The 17861-nt window shown below is 49.4% G+C and overlaps 6 protein-coding genes across 6 annotated transcripts; 4 read left to right on the forward strand and 2 right to left on the reverse strand.

Annotated features, from left to right (window-relative positions):
- Positions 1-534: 534 nt before the first annotated feature.
- On the reverse strand, positions 535-1751 carry PFICI_08578 (uncharacterized protein; the record flags this gene model as incomplete). Its single annotated transcript, XM_007837159.1, has 7 exons — positions 535-649; positions 699-746; positions 804-856; positions 909-1060; positions 1124-1361; positions 1427-1624; positions 1689-1751. 7 exons carry the CDS (start codon positions 1749-1751, stop codon positions 535-537), a joined length of 867 nt encoding a protein of 288 aa, XP_007835350.1.
- Positions 1752-2241: 490 nt separating this feature from the next.
- Positions 2242-3985, forward strand: PFICI_08579 (uncharacterized protein; the record flags this gene model as incomplete). Its single annotated transcript, XM_007837160.1, has 6 exons — positions 2242-2258; positions 2317-2511; positions 2603-2760; positions 2819-3344; positions 3418-3868; positions 3932-3985. 6 exons carry the CDS (start codon positions 2242-2244, stop codon positions 3983-3985), a joined length of 1401 nt encoding a protein of 466 aa, XP_007835351.1.
- A 527-nt stretch (positions 3986-4512) lies between these two features.
- PFICI_08580 (uncharacterized protein) lies at positions 4513-6733 on the forward strand (the record flags this gene model as incomplete). The annotated part of the gene is made up of 5 exons (XM_007837161.1): positions 4513-4930; positions 4995-5194; positions 5251-5651; positions 5699-6283; positions 6343-6733. 5 exons carry the CDS (start codon positions 4513-4515, stop codon positions 6731-6733), a joined length of 1995 nt encoding a protein of 664 aa, XP_007835352.1.
- A 786-nt stretch (positions 6734-7519) lies between these two features.
- PFICI_08581 (uncharacterized protein) lies at positions 7520-9491 on the forward strand (the record flags this gene model as incomplete). The annotated part of the gene is made up of 3 exons (XM_007837162.1): positions 7520-7768; positions 7830-7891; positions 7949-9491. The coding sequence occupies 3 exons, from the start codon at positions 7520-7522 to the stop codon at positions 9489-9491; spliced, it is 1854 nt and encodes a 617-aa protein (XP_007835353.1).
- A 3560-nt stretch (positions 9492-13051) lies between these two features.
- Positions 13052-13728, forward strand: PFICI_08582 (2',3'-cyclic-nucleotide 3'-phosphodiesterase; the record flags this gene model as incomplete). The annotated part of the gene is made up of 2 exons (XM_007837163.1): positions 13052-13488; positions 13563-13728. 2 exons carry the CDS (start codon positions 13052-13054, stop codon positions 13726-13728), a joined length of 603 nt encoding a protein of 200 aa, XP_007835354.1.
- A 128-nt stretch (positions 13729-13856) lies between these two features.
- On the reverse strand, positions 13857-14525 carry PFICI_08583 (uncharacterized protein; the record flags this gene model as incomplete). The annotated part of the gene is made up of 2 exons (XM_007837164.1): positions 13857-14330; positions 14406-14525. 2 exons carry the CDS (start codon positions 14523-14525, stop codon positions 13857-13859), a joined length of 594 nt encoding a protein of 197 aa, XP_007835355.1.
- Positions 14526-17861: the final 3336 nt, after the last annotated feature.

Consider the following 17861-nt stretch of genomic DNA (forward strand, 5'->3'; position numbering starts at 1 on the left):
CATGAATTGTCAATTCAAGCAGTACTTTGGCTATTAACTAGCTACAATCTAACAGTAATGAGTCGTCATGGCTTAGGTACAATACATACAGGTCAGCGCTAAGTACATACGGCCCGCCTGTGCTTCAAGGCAAGAGCTGAAAGGCAATGAGAGAACGGTAAGTTTATTTCTGTGTACACAGAAGTGATTCATGGAATGTTTTTGTGTTACAATTGGTGAAGGCAAATTCTGAGTGACTAGAAGATTCTTTATTCAAGATTTGTAATCACTGCTCAGAGCCGCGGCCTCGGGTCTTTTTGACCAATGGTCTTCCTGGCGTCTCTAGACGGTAATCAACACCAGTTCGTGATCAAATAGAGCCTCATCTGTCCACTCACTTGTCTGTGAACGATGAATACTGCTGCAAGCAACCGTCTATGAATCGCAAAATCGCGTTGCCTTGCGTTGTATCTTCCGTGCCTATGGACAAGACATTACTGCAGGAAACCCGTCAGAGGCACCATCCATGATTTACATGGTTCTTCTCGGGGGAGCTTACCTCAGGTGATTATGGCCCTTCACGACTTCGAAAATGGGAAGAGACCCGGTCGGCTTGCTCCGAGCACGATAGGCATTAAAGAACATTGTCGTGGCGTCTGCCGTCTCAGGGCTATGTCGTGGTTAGCGCTTCGGGCTACAAGCTGAAGCTATTCACATACACTTCCCACTCTACTGAGCCGAGATAGACGGGTAATATAGTAGAGTCCCTGAACATTGTCAGTTTCGCCCCGAATTATTTTCTGTATTTGGACCTGTTCACTCACAGCAATGGAGAATCAGCTGGTAGCCGCTGAAATAGACCTAGAGCAGATATTGGCTGAGGCGAGAGTCAGCAATTGAGTTGACAGATTGACATGTCAGTCACTCACGCCCCAAATATCTTCCGAATCCGAACCGTAGTAGCTTGATATCGTCTTGTTTCTCACAGGTTTTCTCATGTCGTACCAAAATGGCACATCGAGGTACATGACCCCGGCCACGGGAGGGAAGAGTGGCTGCGAGGGCACCCTCTCGGGATCACCTAGGACGCCTGTTAGCTGAACCAAAATGGTCGTTTTGACCGAGCTATTGTTTCTATACCTACCAGCTGCATAGAGATTCATTGCGACGTGTGCTCCTCCCGACGAGTGCCCGAACAAGAAGACCTTGTCCACCGAGCCACTACCGAATTGCGGTTTCGAGACATTATCAAAAACCCATTGTCGGGCGAGTTGCATGTCATTTGCTCCACCTGGATATTGCACATGGGGAACTAATTGGTGGTTGACCACAACAGTCACTATTCCCTTGTCTGCAAAGAAATAACCAATGTTTGCGTAGCACTGCAGATGGTCAATCTCTCAGCAAAGGGTCCGCAAGGTTTCTGGGCTGTGAAGAATCATCTGACCTTTTCACTCCAAGCCTTATCACCAGAGAAGAATCCGCCACCGTGGACATAGACCACCACGGTCTTGTCTTTACCGTCTTCCCTGGGAAGGTAGACGTCGAGCCGATTTCTTTCTGCGGGCCCGTATACCTCATCCTTCCTGACACGAATGTCTGATGGAAATGGCAAGTACAGAGGCTCGTATAATTGGCGCCATCTCTGAATTTTCCGGTTAATACAAAACACTCTATCAATGCACATAGCTAAAGAATCTCGCACTCACGTCTTCGTCTCCCAAATTGAAAGTAGGGGTTTGCTTTCTGATCTCTGCAAAGACGGCATCCATTTTTTTTTTTTTCTCTTGTCGTTGAATTCAAATGCAAGTTTCGTTACAAATTTCGCGCAAATACCTAGGTGCTCAGCGGCTCGTAAGACTTCTTTGGTCCTTCGGAAGAGATTGTTTGCGTATACTCTGACATGTACATCGGCTATTGGAGATAAGGTCCGGATAAGTACCCAGAGTCCAACGCCTGTCATTTAGCCGTTGGGGGCCCGTCATTGGGCGGCGACTGAGGGGCGATAAGCAAGCTGCCGGATATACACTACCACCCAGGTATACCTACATGAGACAACCAAGCAACTTTGGCAATGTCCGTCCCTAACATCGGGCCGGAACTTTGGTGCGACGCACCATTATAGCTAAATGAAAGGAGATCGGCGTTTGGATCGAGTCTCCCATGGAGTCTTGGGCGTTAGGATGTCATATAAACATGCAAGACTAAGAGTGACGCCTGTACTGATCACATGCTTCTGTAGTCACCTTTGAAGAATGGGCCATGGCCATGTTATCACTGTAAGCAAACATGTAAACCACAAGAACATCATCATATACTAATACTTGGAGATGTTAGATCAGATGTCGAGCAGCATGCATCAAAGAAAAGCTGTTGGGTCATAATTGACAATGTTGTTTATGATGTGACGGACTTTTTAGCGTCTCACCCTGGAGGCTCCGGCATTATACTGAGATATGCTGGCAAAGATGCGACGGAGGCTTTTGCGCAAATCCATCCTAGCGATACAATAGAAAAGTATCTTAAACCTGAGTATGTCACGGCTCCTTTTCTTTTCTTCGTTTCGATCTTCTCTTTTGTGTGTGCTTTTGTTTTGTCAAATTGCTGAGAGTTGTTATTACAGGCAGCGGGTAGGATCAGTCTTAGGCTCAAGCGACTCAACCTCCCCTAAACCTGCAGCTCAGCTGGAAGCAAAACGGAAAGTCAAACTTTCAGGTATCATTAGCATTTCAGACTTTGAGAAGGCGGCCAGATCAGCACTTCCTTCAAGAGCTTTTGCTTGTAAGTTCATTCGGTGAATTTCCGTAGCAGTTGACTCGATTGACACACTATTTTCCAGTCCTCGTGACCGGTGCCGAGGATCAATTAGCGTTGTCGTGGAATCGCATGAGCTGGAAGTATGCGCGATTCCGGCCAAGAGTGCTGAAACCGATAGAGCATGTCGACACGAGTTGCACGATCCTGGGCAACAAGTTCTCTATTCCCTTCTTCATTTGTCCCGCGGGCGGCGCCAAGCTTGCCAATCCGGCGGGAGAAACATTGATGACAAGGGCAGCCGCAAAGCATGGAGCTTTGCACTGGGTCTGCAACGGCGCTGGTTGCACGCCGCGAGAGATTGTGGCGGCGGGTACCACTGGGCAGACACTGTACTGGCAGATTTACCCCAAGTCCGACTTGAGCATATCGGAGCAAGAAGTTCGCAACGCCGTTGCTCTAGGATACAAGGGCTTTGCCTTGACAGTCGATGCAATATGCGCAGGCAAAAGGGAGTATGATATGAGAGTTGCCATTGAAGAAGAACAAGAAGTAGAAGAGGACGATGATCAACTCGAAAATCACGAACGAGAACCTACAGTCAAGAGGCCGTGAGTTTTGTTCAAATTTCCAGACTACCTCCCTGATAACCTCCCGTCAGCTAACAAGAAACGCGCAACAAAGACCAGTATGGACCAAATTTGACTGGGTATCCGCCGTTCGATGGCTCAGAGGTATCACCGATCTCCCAATTGCCATCAAAGGCATACAATGCTGGGAAGACGCCGAACTGTGCATGCAGTTTGGCGTCCATCCTTGGCTGTCGAATCACGGCGGGCGGCAACTAGACGGAGCACCATCGGCCATCGAGACGCTGGTCGAGATGCGCAAAAACTGCCCCAAGGTGTTTGAAAAGTGCGACGTTATCGTAGACGGCGGCATCGAGAGGGGCGCGGATGTTGTCAAGGCTTTGGCTCTGGGCGCAAAGGGTGTCGGTCTTGGTCGCGCGTTCCTCTATGCGCTCGTTTTTGGTGAAGCTGGGGTCAGCAAGGCAATCCGGATTCTACAGCACGAGATGGAGGTGACCATGTCCCTTCTTGGGGTGCAAAGCCTGAGTGATCTCAATCCCTCACTTGTATGTGATGCATTCTCCCAACCCGATAAGTTCTTGGGAAACAGCAGCTAACAATTTCCCCAGGTTGACACTTCAGGACTCTTGTATGCAGCGCCATTGCACCTAGCAAAGCTTTAGGGGCAAGGTTTTAGCGCCTCCTACAGCTAAAATTGGCCTTGTATTAGACCCAGTGACTGAACAAATTGTACTCTAGTTATGTTTGAAGGCATGCGGCTCATGAGAAAGCAACAGCTGCATGGCAGATAGATCCAAGCAACTGTTTTACTTTGATTGAATGTGTTGTTCTACAACATGCAAGTCAAACACATCTTCCCGTCTTGGCTTCTGCCAGGCCGATTAAGGCATTGGAGGGAGCGGATTGGCGTAGATAGCGATCGGATATTGCCCCTACCTACATTACATTCAGGTAGGCGGATAGCCGACAATGGCGCTAGGAAGCACCCCCAAGTCCCTAAGAAGATACTGGTATCAGCGCACTATCTACACTATCTACGGTCTCTGCGTTCGGACCCAGCGGTACTGCCCATTACGTATCATGTCACACGTATCCGAGTAAACGATGTCCACTTCTCAGAGGCACACATTGTGTATTCGCGGCTTTGCTTATAGTCAATAAGAAAAGACGCACGGTCGAGAATTATGCCATGCCACGACCAAGAGTACGGCCCGAGGAACGACAGCGATCCGAACGGGCTTGCGCTGCGTGCAAGGCATCCAAGATAAGATGCGACTCCCAGATTCCTTGTGAGGCATGTGTCCGACGCAAGAGATCCCAATACTGCGTCTATACGCACTTTGATAGACGGCGACATCGCCATCGCCAGGAGAATAGGCCGCGAAGAATTCAACCGCCCGAATCAACGTCGTCCGCCGAGTCCCACAATGGGACGGTGGATTATAATGACCCTACCGCCAACGTCTCACCTCAACTCCCAGGAAATGATCTCATGAGCCCTCCTTTGGTGCCGGATGTCAACATTGCAGCATCATTACCGGATCAGGTACAACGGTCATCTGAGGTCCGAGCTTGTAGACCTGCCGAGACTACTCCTACTGCCAGAGGTAAAATACTCAACTTTGCCCATGATTTAACATGACTTGATTTGTAGCTAAAGGCAAAGTTCAGGTGATACCGGTGAACCTGCATCGTTTTCCTTTCTTCACTTTCTTCGAAAGACTTTGCGACCTTTTGTAGGCTCTACCAGTTTCACCGACGGTGATCATGATGGCGCTTTTCCCGGTGTGGACCTGGTGCCCATAGTCGACAATGTATACGATACATCTCCAGAGACTCTTCGCAATTTACTGAACTTTTACTTGCAAGCGGTCCGTACAATTATCGTGTCATTGTTCTGCGACATGAATATTAATACTCAAGCAAGACTCAAGGTCTATTTGATCTCTTCTCAGATGAAGAGATGGACAGGCTATTGACCACGAGGTCAGCAAGTTCAAGGCATGAATCAGGGGTGGACGAAGACCTTGCTGCTCTTGACGTCGCTCTGGCCATTGGCGCGCAAACCCACCCAGATTATCAGTCAAATCCCCAAATTGCTACTTCATTTATGCTGAGAGCAAAACAAGTCGCGTTTGAAGGCATGCTGGCGAATCCAAGCACCAAATTAGTGCGACTCTTTTTGCTGCTGGCATTCTTCATGCTAGGCGCCAGCCATCGAAATGCCGCTTCCATGTATATGGGCATAGCGGCACGTGCGGCTATTATAGGCGGCTTGCATCAAGAAAAGTCCTATCAATGGCTCTCTGAGAGCGAAGGTGACGCCAGGTAAGCGGATTGACAATTTCTAATGGTCACATTACTGACAAGGACAGGATGCGCATCTGGAACAGTCTGAGGATACTCGACGTTCTTGCAGGCTTCATTATCGGGCGTCCGCAACATATTCCCGAGGTTTGGCATCGCAACCCTCCCGAGAGCTCTGTTATTGCCTTTGGCGCTATACTCGAGGGATGTCAATTACTAGAAAACACGGTGCGAACTCTCCGTTCGGGAAACGTACTCCATGTCCCAACCGCAGAAGGCCTACTCAAAGGTCTGCGAGGATGGATCCAGGGTCTCCCGGATGCGGCACGAAATTTCGCCTACAGTCCTGGCGTAGCGCTTGATCCTGAGAAGCGGCGGACTTTGGTCGGCAATATTCACATCTCCTGCGTATATTATTTTGCGGTAATGCTCATCACCAGGCCGTTTCTAATAGCCTATCTCGTATCCAGGTTGCGCGGCAGGGCACCAGATCACTTGATTGTGGACCCAGAAGAGGCGACTGATGTTAGGATCAAGAACCATGAAGTATCCAAGCTGGCACAAGTATGTGTTGGATCAGTGGTATACTTAACGGAAATGCTGCAGCGACTTCAGAAGCTCGGCTTTGCCTACGGAAACCTGTGTCTGCTTCAGTAAGTGAATCTCTTCGCAAGTTGCGGCTCCATTCTCCATGCTGACTTTGTCTCCTTAGGTCCTGGATCTTTGGATCTGGCTTGGTCCTAGGGTTTTCCAAATTCGCCGGTGAGCCACGAGAAGACATAGACAATGGCTTTGAAGCTAGCCTAAGCCTCCTTAAAGACATGGCAGAGTCGAGTCCTCAGGCCAAGTTTTACCATCATGTACTACAGAGCTTTTCGGAAACTGTGATGCGCTACCGTCAACGCGTAGCCAGAGAGGTTCAAAATACAGTCCAAGATTACATGGAACATGTACTGGTCATTGAAACATCACAGACTGACGCGCAGCTCGAGAACAACATGGCAAGTCTTTTTGACTTGACAGAGTTCGAGAGTCAACTCGATACTGAGGATCTCGACTTTGAGCTGAACCAATTCGAGAAGTTCTTTTACACGGTAGAATAAATAGCTCATGAAAACTCTTCAAAATATTCATCAAATTCACTGTGTCAGAGTATGCATAACAAAGTAACATACCCAAAGTGGCTGCTCCGGATTAATGTCGGTTATCCTGTAGACTATAATACTATACCTACCTACCTAGTGATATACATGCTCTGTGACACGGTAGGGTCAGGATGCAGTCAGCTTATTGTGGATATCCATAACGCATCAACAGATTTGCCTCGATCACTCATCATCATGGGCGAAATGCGGCCATTGATCATCTGTCATGTCGCGCCGGCAAAGCCATGTGTTCTGCGGGGAACAACACTTGGTAGCCTTTGGCTGTGGGTCGCTGCGACAATCAATGGGTCGTCCACCTGGGCGGAGGTGTATCATTTCAAGGTTTATAGAGTCTGAAGATTGAATAATTACAGCAATCTTTAATATATTGGCTAAAGAAATACGCTGGTCAAATGCGACTGACTTGATGAGTGCACATGATTCACCTTGTATAGGTAGTTTTTCTTGTACAACTCAATTGTTCACGATTCATGATGAACAAGTACGGGATACTGCTGTGCCACTCCCCTACAGGACCCTCTCGGGGCAAAGCTCGGCCCTGCGTGAATAAACCGTGGCCCGCATGCACTGAATTACAGCAGAATCGTTATGTCAACGCATCAAAATATGGATATTTCATGAATTGTCTTATCTTGAGATAAATATGCAAAGATTTCCGGGTCTTTTATCATTATTTATTTTTCCCCTTTAGAATTTTACGCATTCGTGTTGTGAAAAATAAAGATGGCGACCAAATGCGACACCTCTTCTACCATCGGCTTGGACGATGCACCCTATGACTACATTGTGGTCGGAGGTGGAACATCAGGGCTCGTGGTTGCTTCCAGGCTGACTGAGGACGAGAACGTTCGTGTGCTTGTTCTCGAAGCTGGCGCAAACCGCCTTGATGATCCCAAGATTACAATTCAAGCTCTTGCTGTTTCTACCTATGGCGACCCAGACTATGACTGGTGCTTGACCACAGAGCCTCAGGTAAGAACAGACTATACTTTACCATCCTTCCTTGGCAATACTGGTAGCTAATTCTCATCAGGTCGGGCTCCATAACCGCAGGCTGGCACAGCCGTTGGGAAAGACTCTGGGTGGCTCTTCAGCGTAAGTGCACAACAATGCTTTCCCTATCACGCAACAATACTCACTCAAAACCATCAGAATCAACCTTGGCATGGTCATTTACCCATCAAAGTCGGGCTTCGATTCATGGGAGAAATCAGGCAACCCGGGCTGGGGGTGGGACACGATGGAGAGCTACTTTCGCAAGTTCCACACATTTACCGAGCCCCAGCCCAAGCTCAAGAAGGAATTCATGCTCGACTTTTTGAACGGAAACCATGGGAGAGACGGGCCAATCCAAATCTCTTACGGTAGCGAAGAGGGCTTCCCTCCCTTCTGCGCGGCCTGGCCACAGACGTGGGCCAACCTGGGCAAGGCCATTGACAGTGATCCGATTGCTGGCGTCTCTATCGGAGCTTTCAACAATGCAGCTACGCTTCACCCAGTCACAAGGGAGAGGAGTCATGCTGGTAGTACTTATTATGCCGAGAGAGCTGCACAGAGGCCGAATTTGCGAGTGGTTACAGAGGCACTGGTTGAAAAGCTTCTGTTGACCGAGCAGACCAGCACCAGCAGTACCAATAAGATCAAGGCTACGGGTGTTTCATTCACAGGAAAAGACGGGAAAAGGCGCCAAATTACTGCCAAGCGTGAAGTTATACTCGCGGCCGGGGCCGTCAAGACGCCTCAGCTGCTTGAGGTCTCGGGTATCGGTAACAGGGACCTACTCGAGAGCCATGGAATCGCGTGCCTCCTGGACAACCCCAACGTTGGTGAAAACCTCCAGGACCACGGCTACGTGCCCTTTGGCTGGGAAGTCCAGGACCCCATGACCTCGGGCGACCAAATGCGCGACCCGGAAGTGGTCAAGATGTGCATTGACGCGTTCCAGGCGGCCAGGGCCGGTCCGCTGTCCGTCAATGCCCTCGCGTCGTCCTTTTTCCCTCTCCAGAACCCCGACTTGACCCCCGTGGCCGTCGGTCCACTGCTGGAGGAGCTGGGCCAGGCCAACGCGCAGCCCAGCGTTCTGAGGGAGCAGATTTGCACACCTGGTGACTGTTCGGCGCAGTTCACTGTGGTGCCTTTCCATGCGAACCCTTATCCCGGAGACGATGTACAAAAGGTCTACGGGTTCGGCACCCCGGGGTTCTACGCCAGCGTCGTGGCCGTTTTGAACCACCCCTTTAGCCGCGGTTCAGTACACATCAAGTCGGCCGACATCAGCACGCCGCCGGCCCTCGATCCCAACGCCATGTCGCACCCGCTGGACCTGGAACTGCACGCGCGGCACGTGCTCGTGCTCGAAAAGATCTGCGACACGGAGCCGTTGCGTGGACTCTGGAAGGAAGATGGAAAGCGTTTGCACAATAATGGCCAGAGAGTCGAGACACTGGAGCAAGCGAAAGAGGCCGTCAAGCACACGTATACGCCACATTACCACCTGTGTGGAACGGCCGCCATGTTGCCGAGGGAGCAGGGTGGCGTTGTGGGTTCTGACCTCAGAGTCTATGGTGTAGACGGACTCCGAATCGTCGATGCCAGTATCTTCCCGCTGATTCCAAGAGGCAATATCCAAAGCTCCGTCTTTGCTGTGGCTGAGAGAGCTGCCGACATATTGGTGCAGCAGCCTGTCACAGTTTGATGAGTAGGACATTGTGAGATTATGGCTCAAGTTCTTTTTTCAAGACTCGTGATCGCAACAGTCGCCACATGCAAACTCACCAGCACAGGAAGCGCCAAATTATGCCGCCCGTCGACTCATTTTTCTGAGCCTCTTAGAATAAATATCGCTCAAATACAAAGATCTTTTCGCTGAAGATCGCATGTTTCGTAAATGTATACTGGATAACCTCTAGTAGCACTCATCTCTCCGAGATAGTTTGATGGCTGCTTCTACCACCTCAGAGCCGGTCGAGCATATATCAAAAATAGTGCACTACCTCTAGTGTTCTCAGGTCGTCCAACGGTATGTTTTAACAGCGTCTTTTAATCTACCCTGGTGCCAATATGTACTACCAAGGATTGACACCGCCATCCGCTAAGTCATAATGTGGTAAATTTCTTCAACTTTTCTCAAATGTGAAAGTGACTCGTCTAGAATGACAGGTAGTACTCACAAGGGCCTTATGCAGTCCACCAACACATTTATTGGCATCTTTATACGTGCCAAGCAGCTTTTTTTGCATCTCAACATCGTCAGTGACCAGAAAGCGACGTTAGTGGAACGTTCCCAGATTGCGGGAAAACGACATTGGTCGGATGGTATTCCCGACCAACGGTCACTGCTTGGGGAGCCATGGCTCTGGTGAGAGTCTTTTAGCTTCCTCGTTTGGCTGTACAGGGCACCCAGGTTGTTATTTAACGTCAATCACAGTCGTGAATGATTCCTTTTGGGCCAGGTTAATGACCCGGCTTCAATAAGAGCTGAATATGACTGTAACTTACATGTATGGGCAGCGTTTACCCATGAGTTTTACTCCAATTGGGAACCCAGAATTCTGTCGAAAGTCGGAGGTCTCGATGTGGTAGTCGTACCTTGCTGAGAGAGCACTATAGTATGACGTGCTGCTTCTGATTGTCACGTTTGACGTGAATGGTGGGCGAGTCTAGCCAGCCATTAGCACAAGACAATCAGGTTCGGCAGCAAGCCATACCGTTTTTCTCGCCATTTATGTATAAGTTCATGAGCAGCTAGAAAAAGTTGCCTTGAATTGTTAGGCCGGACGGCGAGATATGGCTGTGTTGTGTGGCATGCTTCGCGTGACACAACGGGAAGGGTTACCAAGTCTGTTTGTTCACACATTACTTTTCGTAGATGTACGATACAGACCATCTTTGACTTTACTCTTTACTTTGGACACTGCTTATGATACATATAAGTTCAATTGATTGATCCAGTTGTTACATACGACCACAGATAGTTGAAAACATGGCATCCCGTTCGCTCTGCCCTAATTAAGCAACTAATCGCCGAATCAGTACTCAGGTGGGTGACCACTGGGGAATCCTCGGTGTTGTATGTTTTTTTGTTTATTCCACTGTCTTTTTGTCGTTGCGATTAGAAGGGTTAACATAGCATAAGTTGGGAGGGAGGTGACTAGCTGTGAAGTTGCATGTGAAAGAGAATGACAAAATAGTTGACATGTGCTCATAAGACACAAGTTCTTGAAAGCTTCAAATGGCCCGACCGTGGGGGAGAAGTCCTGAAACGGCCGGGCACTGACGGATGATGATGGTGATGAGGACAATGATGATATCCTGATTGCCTTTGGGGCGGGCTGGGTCGCCCTTTTTATGCTTTCGAATCTGTATGATCTTCCATCAATCTAATTTGTAGGCAGTCCATCGTTGGCATGCTTTCCGCCGGAACATCTTTTGAATTTTCCGAACAGTGTCCGATTTCAATGCAGCTTGTCTTTTGTCAACACACATCCTACTCTGGTTGCGATACATCGGAGCCACTGCAGCTGTACATTATCAAGGAAGTGGAAATTGAATCATGTAGGCAATACATGGAAAATCCTTTACACCAATCATGCTCAGAAGTTGGCCATCAAGAATGTGACGATGATACCCAGAGTGCATAATCATGGCCTCATAATCCTGCGTGTCCCCATCTCATTCACCTCAGATTGTAAAAAGCAGTGAGGATGATGGAACGCGTGGCGCCATGTGAGGTCCACACCGCACTGTGCTTGAGATTATGGCCTGTCCTCAAAATTCTGTGAAGCAACATGGCGATCGGCATTTGGAATCGGTGTCTGAGCAGCGACATCTAGCCCTGTTGCACGTTGATACTCCGCGGTATCTGAATGAACATTGATGAGGGGAAGACCAAGCACAGTCTCTTGGCTGAATGATCGCCATTCCAGGGACGCGCATGCGCAAAAGAAAATCTCGTGTATGTGAAAAGACGAGGAGGCCAACTCAGAGATCATACTTTGGAAAGGTGCGGCGGGATATTTTGCAGAAAGTGTTTTCCGCCAGATTGCCGCACATGATGTCTACTCCTGCAGATAATATGACATTCTGGGAAACATTTGCCGCTAATAGATTGAATTTGTTTTCGCGGTCCCCTTTCATCTTCCCACTCTCTACCTGATAGCTCACATGTTGTGTGGGCGGACATAGAAAGCCAGAGAAAACTTGACCGCTTGATAGTGAACGAGACAATTTCTTTTCCCCAAATGTCGATGAGGCCAGGGTTATGGAAACGAATGCGTCAAAGACGTTGGAGACAGTTCATGTATCCAGAATGGATGTGCTCGAGTCCTAGTGTTGATGTGACTTGTCAAGTCTCATGTTAAAAGCACTGCGTGTGATGCCTTGGCCATGTGCGATGTGAATGATTCAGGCAATCTGGCGCCAGAGTGCATTCGCTTATCCGCGCCATGTCAAAGCAAAGATGGAGCTTCGAAGGATAAGTCAAGTATGTTGATATCGATGATTGTGTTGTCCATGTGTATCAATGCTTGGAGCAGACATCGCCATCACATTAATCATGCTTGATGAACAAAGGCAGTGAACTTTGCTGGCATAGGCCGATTGAATGATCATGGGAGGGTGGTTGAGAAGGAACAAAACAAGTAAGCAAATTAAAATAAATTAAAAATAAATAAAAGACAGAAAGGGAGTGGGGAGAGAGAACTGAAAGAGGCAAAAGGAGCAAATATACCGTAAGAAGTCAAAAAGCACTGGTGGCCTGGCCCCGGGCCCCTTCGCCAGATCGGAGAGAATTTCACAGAAAGTGTTCACCTACGTAGCCAATGCACTCAAGAGTGTTTTGATATCGCTCAGCCATTAATTCTTTGCGTTCTTGTTGTTGAAAATATTTGTTTTGTAATGTTCTTGTATCATTACATCTTAATTGCTGTTGTAATCCATCTCATAACTGGTGCTTCAAGCCAAGTGCATCCCTACCTTATTGTTAGTTGAGCCTGTCCCCCACCATTGAAGGTGCGGGGTCTACTAAAAGGAGCACAAACACACTGTCACTGCACCTACACATTAATGTAGCAATGTGGTACATTCCCAACACAGTCTCATCACATTGACAGCAATAAAACATATCACATTTTTCCAAGCCTAGAAAACAAAGTCTCAATCCAAACTGCAGCCATATCTCACTGGAAGCATCGGCCAACATCCATTCCCAGAGTCTCGACCCAATCAACACAGTCCCCAGTCCTCACCCAAACAAAGATGCCCGGCTCCTCCCTGTGGCTTGTCCCGCCGCCGGACCACCCCGTGCACCGGATCCTGACCAAGCTCATCACCCAGACCCTGCCGAACACCTTCCCCGACGTAGCCGGCAGCGACTGTCCGTCCTTTAGCCCGCACATGACACTAACATCCAACATTGACCCGGCCCTGTACGGCGACGACCCGCAAGGGTGGCTGGACGGCGTGCCGTGGCCGCAGGGCCGGGACGTGTCGGTCCGCTTTGCCGCTGTCCAGACCCAGGACGTCTACTTTCGCCGGTGCTTCGTCCAGGTCGGCATGGGTGACGGCGTCGCGGATATTGCCGCGCTGGCGCGCGCCCGTGGCGTCGAGGGTGAGGCGGACCAGACTGGTCCCAAGACTCGAAAGTGGCTTGGGGAGTGGGCAGAGGCCTTTGGGCCACATGTGAGTCTCATCTAGTAAGTCTCAGGCTCATTATTTCTACGCATCCCGTATTTCTCATGAAGTCCATTTCTTCTCACACGCTCATTAGTGGTGATAATCCCATCGATGATGCAAAGTTGCAGGAAATCTCAAAAGTCGTCAAGGAAGCGGGCATAGAACTAGAAGGTCCCGGTTGGGAGGGCGGCGTGGTGTGGCTGGTTCCCACGGACAGACCTATCAATGAATGGAAACCCATAGCAACGAAAGAGTTGTAAATGATACACCGTGAAAGATTGCAGACGGCCCTATACTTGCATGCAGACTAGGTTGGCCAGCCAGGCCATGCTTATTCACAATTGAGTTTCTGCATGTAATTCGGAGAAGAAGTGTCATATTAGATGTTCTATTCCCAGTTGCTTCTGATAACATCCACAATGACACCGTGATCCTCGTGCTGCTTCAGTCCCGAAACCACCACGACGGCGACAATACCCTCGACGCCCTTGACCCTGATGGGCACGGCACCACCGTGAATGGCGTACTTGCCGGCCTGCTCCTCGCTCATGCCAAACTTGGCGCGGAACGCCGCCTCGTCGCCATCATACTTGCAGTGCAGTAGCCAGGTGCTGGAGCCCCACCGGAGCACGCTGTTGCGCTTGCGCGCGACCCAGATCTCATTGTCGGGCGCCGTGCCCGAGCCCACGGCCGTCTGGAACAGGACTTGGCCGCTGTTGGCCAGGGCAATGGAGATGAGAGTGGGCTTTTGCGCGGCAAAGGGCAAGAGGCGGGCGTAGAGGAGATGGCCCAGTTCCCAGGCATCCTCGGTGGTGAAAGACTCGAGAGTAAAGGAGTCGCATTGTTCCTTGACCTCTTCGGCCTGTAGTCGGTTAAAGGTCAGAAATCGGTGCAATTTGGCATTCACACGGGGATATGGGAGATTAGAAAAACCTACCGTCTCCGGCGGGCTGGGGATCGGCTCTGGCTTGGCCGAGTTGGCCTGCACGGCGAGCACGGCTTGCAGACCGATGCCGGGCTTTTGATCACGGCGGCGCAGAACTTGTGACGACGACATGGTGATTTCTTTCGGCGTCTCCAAAGTAAGATCCCTGAATGTGTTTATTTTGCGGTATATTTTGCCGAGTTTCTGTCCGTCTGATGGACCGCTGGGAGATGGCGAGAAAAAGGCTCGCTCGCGGTGGCTCACGGTGGAACACTTAACCTTCTCCGCATCCGGGACCAAGTGCGATACCCACTTTCGGACCGATAGAACCGATACTGAACCTTGAAGATATGGCAATCCGTCCACGATTATGATCGAGTATAATTGAGCAAAGAGCGTCCTGTGCTCGTGCTCGACCAATTTGTGCAACTTTGAGGTCGTATTTCATCAATCAATCGGGTTCGCCGCCACGGTTCTGGTGGGTTGTGAAATCATCTTGGATGATCACTGGGTCAATGAACCAGATTCACGATGAGGAGATCGATTTTCAAACATGTGACGACGAGCCTACCAAACTCGTGTTTACTGCAAACGAGATACCACAAATTACTGCCGTAATCTTCGGAATAGTCTTCTCGTGTGTTCCTCGTTCAAGAACCATTGGCTCTCATGAAACGCTTTGATTTGCAGAGCATTTCGAGTGAATGGACCCGTCTCCCAAGGGAAGAACCTTCTGTGCATGCCACGTGCCTCCAGTGGACGTGCGTTGTATGCTATCGATATTCCAAGATAAGAATATGCGATTAGGTGTATAGTGTTTAGCGATCTCCCTCGACATCCCATATGGACCCTGCGCCTACGGCAACACGGGAGCCATAGTCATATAGAGGCCCTTTTCGTCCGCTGGAAAAATGCCCCTAGTCTTTGCCTGAGACGTTGGGTTTGCGCCAAACCACCAACGCCTTTCCTTTTGCACATGCCATATCTTTTATAGTATTGGCTTGCAGCGTACTAATTTGTCGTCCGCCGCGGTGTGCGGTGATGCTATGTGGTATAGCCAGCCCGTGGGAGAATTGGTTCACCGCTGACGGTGGCCTTGCGAAGCGGAAACGTCATAAAATTTGAAGGCATCGTCATTGGATCGGGGGGGTCCATAATATAATGTCGGAGTCGACATCAGTTATTACTTGTACCAGGTAGTATTGGCAATTCGCTCGAATACCGGGCTGGAATGGGGTCTTGCATGGAATAGAAATATGTCAACTCAATTTCGGCGGCAGACCCGCTTTATCCGCGAAGGCCCATTTTCATAGCAGGACGCAATTCTCCCGAGCAGCCGATACTGTTACACAGTAGAATGCAAAGCTCTTTTTCCCCCGGCTCTTTTGTTTTCGGTTTTTTTTTTTTTTTTTTTTTTTTTTCATCTGCCAATGAGCATTGCATGAGTGCATGTCAGCCTGTCCGGTCCTGGAAACAAGATCATGAGCATCGTAACCTCGCTTCATTATCTCGACCAATAGATGAGCAGTAGAGAATAGGAGACCTAGAAAAGCATACTCAATCTGGACCTTGGACGACATCAGATGGCTTCTTCCGCATTCGAGGTCCATGCAATCAACCTGACTGACCCCTGTCGACGGTCTTGAAGGTAAAGTGGAACCGATGCAGTAAGCACAAGTCAGGCAGGGGGAGAGGATCAGCAGTAGGAGATGAGCATTCCTGGACGGATTGATCAAGTCAAGTTGCAACACTGAAAACTGATTTACCGTGTGGGTCAGCAGGCTCCCTTGGAATCCCAATCATCTGGGCCAAACTTCCCACGTTGTTACCATCCATTCGACGATGGTAGTAAATACCAGAGACGATTGAAAAGACCGCGCTATTGAGACGAGAACATATGACTCGGCATGGCGTCATTCGACCAGTTGCGGTCTGTCTAGTCTGCGAGGCATATTTCGGCAGATGCTGGAGGGTCTTTTGGTAATGGAATTGTATGCAATACTTCGTGGCAAGGCGTGAGTTGTGGATTCGCCCAAATTTCGAGGCCATTTTGCGCGAGAAGCGGAAGCAGGTAATGTAGGGTCGGCCCCCAGGCGGAAGGCTCATGGGCAATACATGGCCCATACCACATTAGTTCGAACCAGGATGACCTATACCCTGGCAGGGGTTCGACCGTTGAATGTCGGCACCCCGGGTAAAGGTGATGCAAGGGATTAATATAATCAGACGAGCCGCAGCTATTGCTGACCACGAATTTTTGTCGCGTCTTATTTCGACCTTTTTATGTCTTTGTTCTTTTTTGATTCTATGACTGGAGGAGAGAAGTCGTGTATGAAGATCTCGCGATTCGGTTGACTTGGCTTCCAAAGCAGACGGTACCTAGTGTTGCTAGCCTTGGTAGATCTTGACTGACTCGAGCCTTGGTTCTTGTCTTGTTGTTGTTGTCGAGTTGCTAGTGATGATGTTAGTCTTGGAAACTAGAGAATAAAAGACGGGAACCTCTGGCGGAAGGCCTATGATCCGGCCCATCGGTGCGTAAAAGGAGGCAATACTAATCAATCTGATCTATTGTTGCCGTGCAGCATCGGTAATGCTTGTTTTGTTAAGGCATTACCGACAGTTCATCTGAACTATTGCTGGGGAAAGCAAATGAACAGTGCTTTTGGACGCCCAACGACGCCATGGAAATAAACATTAGGGCTGTTAGTGTCAGAAATACTGCTTCATCAAGTTATTGGCACAGACATCAGGCCAACCCCTAATGAGTGCTGGAGGCGCCAATAGCTTCAACGAAGGAATGGTGCTTTCTGAACCGTCGCCCAGCCCGTCGGTATTCCTGCATGGCTAGGGGATATTGGCGTGCTTGTTGGCGCCATTGCTCCCGTTGGCGGTGCGATTGGCACGGACAACCACGGGCGGGTAATATTTGTTGGCTTCCCAGAGGGGTACTATGGTATTCAACAGCGGAACAATCAATCTCACCTGGAATGACTGTTATCAGAGAAGACCGGATGAAAAGTCCCAAAGCCCAGACTCGAGACGACAAACCGGCGGCCTGCTTACCTACATTTGACACTATCTTAGGTAGACACGATGCGCTGAGAGATGCAATGCCAAAAACCGCCGAGACTTGAACGAATAATGGCTCGTCGTCATCCATGATGCACATCACCCACGTTTTTTCTCCGACCGATATAATGATATTCGGTGCGAGGCTGGCTTAATTGCTCATAGGCTCATTCCGATTCCTAGGCAGACGAGATTGACCCGATCGATGGACGGATTTGGGTTCGTCTTCTTCCCTTCTAGAACTGGTCAGTTGGGCAACATCTGACATCATAGTTCCATTGCGGATTTCCCATCGATTGATGCTGAATGGTTGCCCAAAAAGAGCAGCAGCTTGACACCTCGTGGCAGGTGATGCCCTCAGCGTCCATGCCCGAAACCAGGTGGTCAATGGAAAGCTGG

The sequence above is a fragment of the Pestalotiopsis fici genome (assembly GCF_000516985.1).
Source record: "Pestalotiopsis fici W106-1 unplaced genomic scaffold PFICI_Scf_6, whole genome shotgun sequence".
NCBI lineage: Eukaryota > Fungi > Ascomycota > Sordariomycetes > Amphisphaeriales > Sporocadaceae > Pestalotiopsis > Pestalotiopsis fici.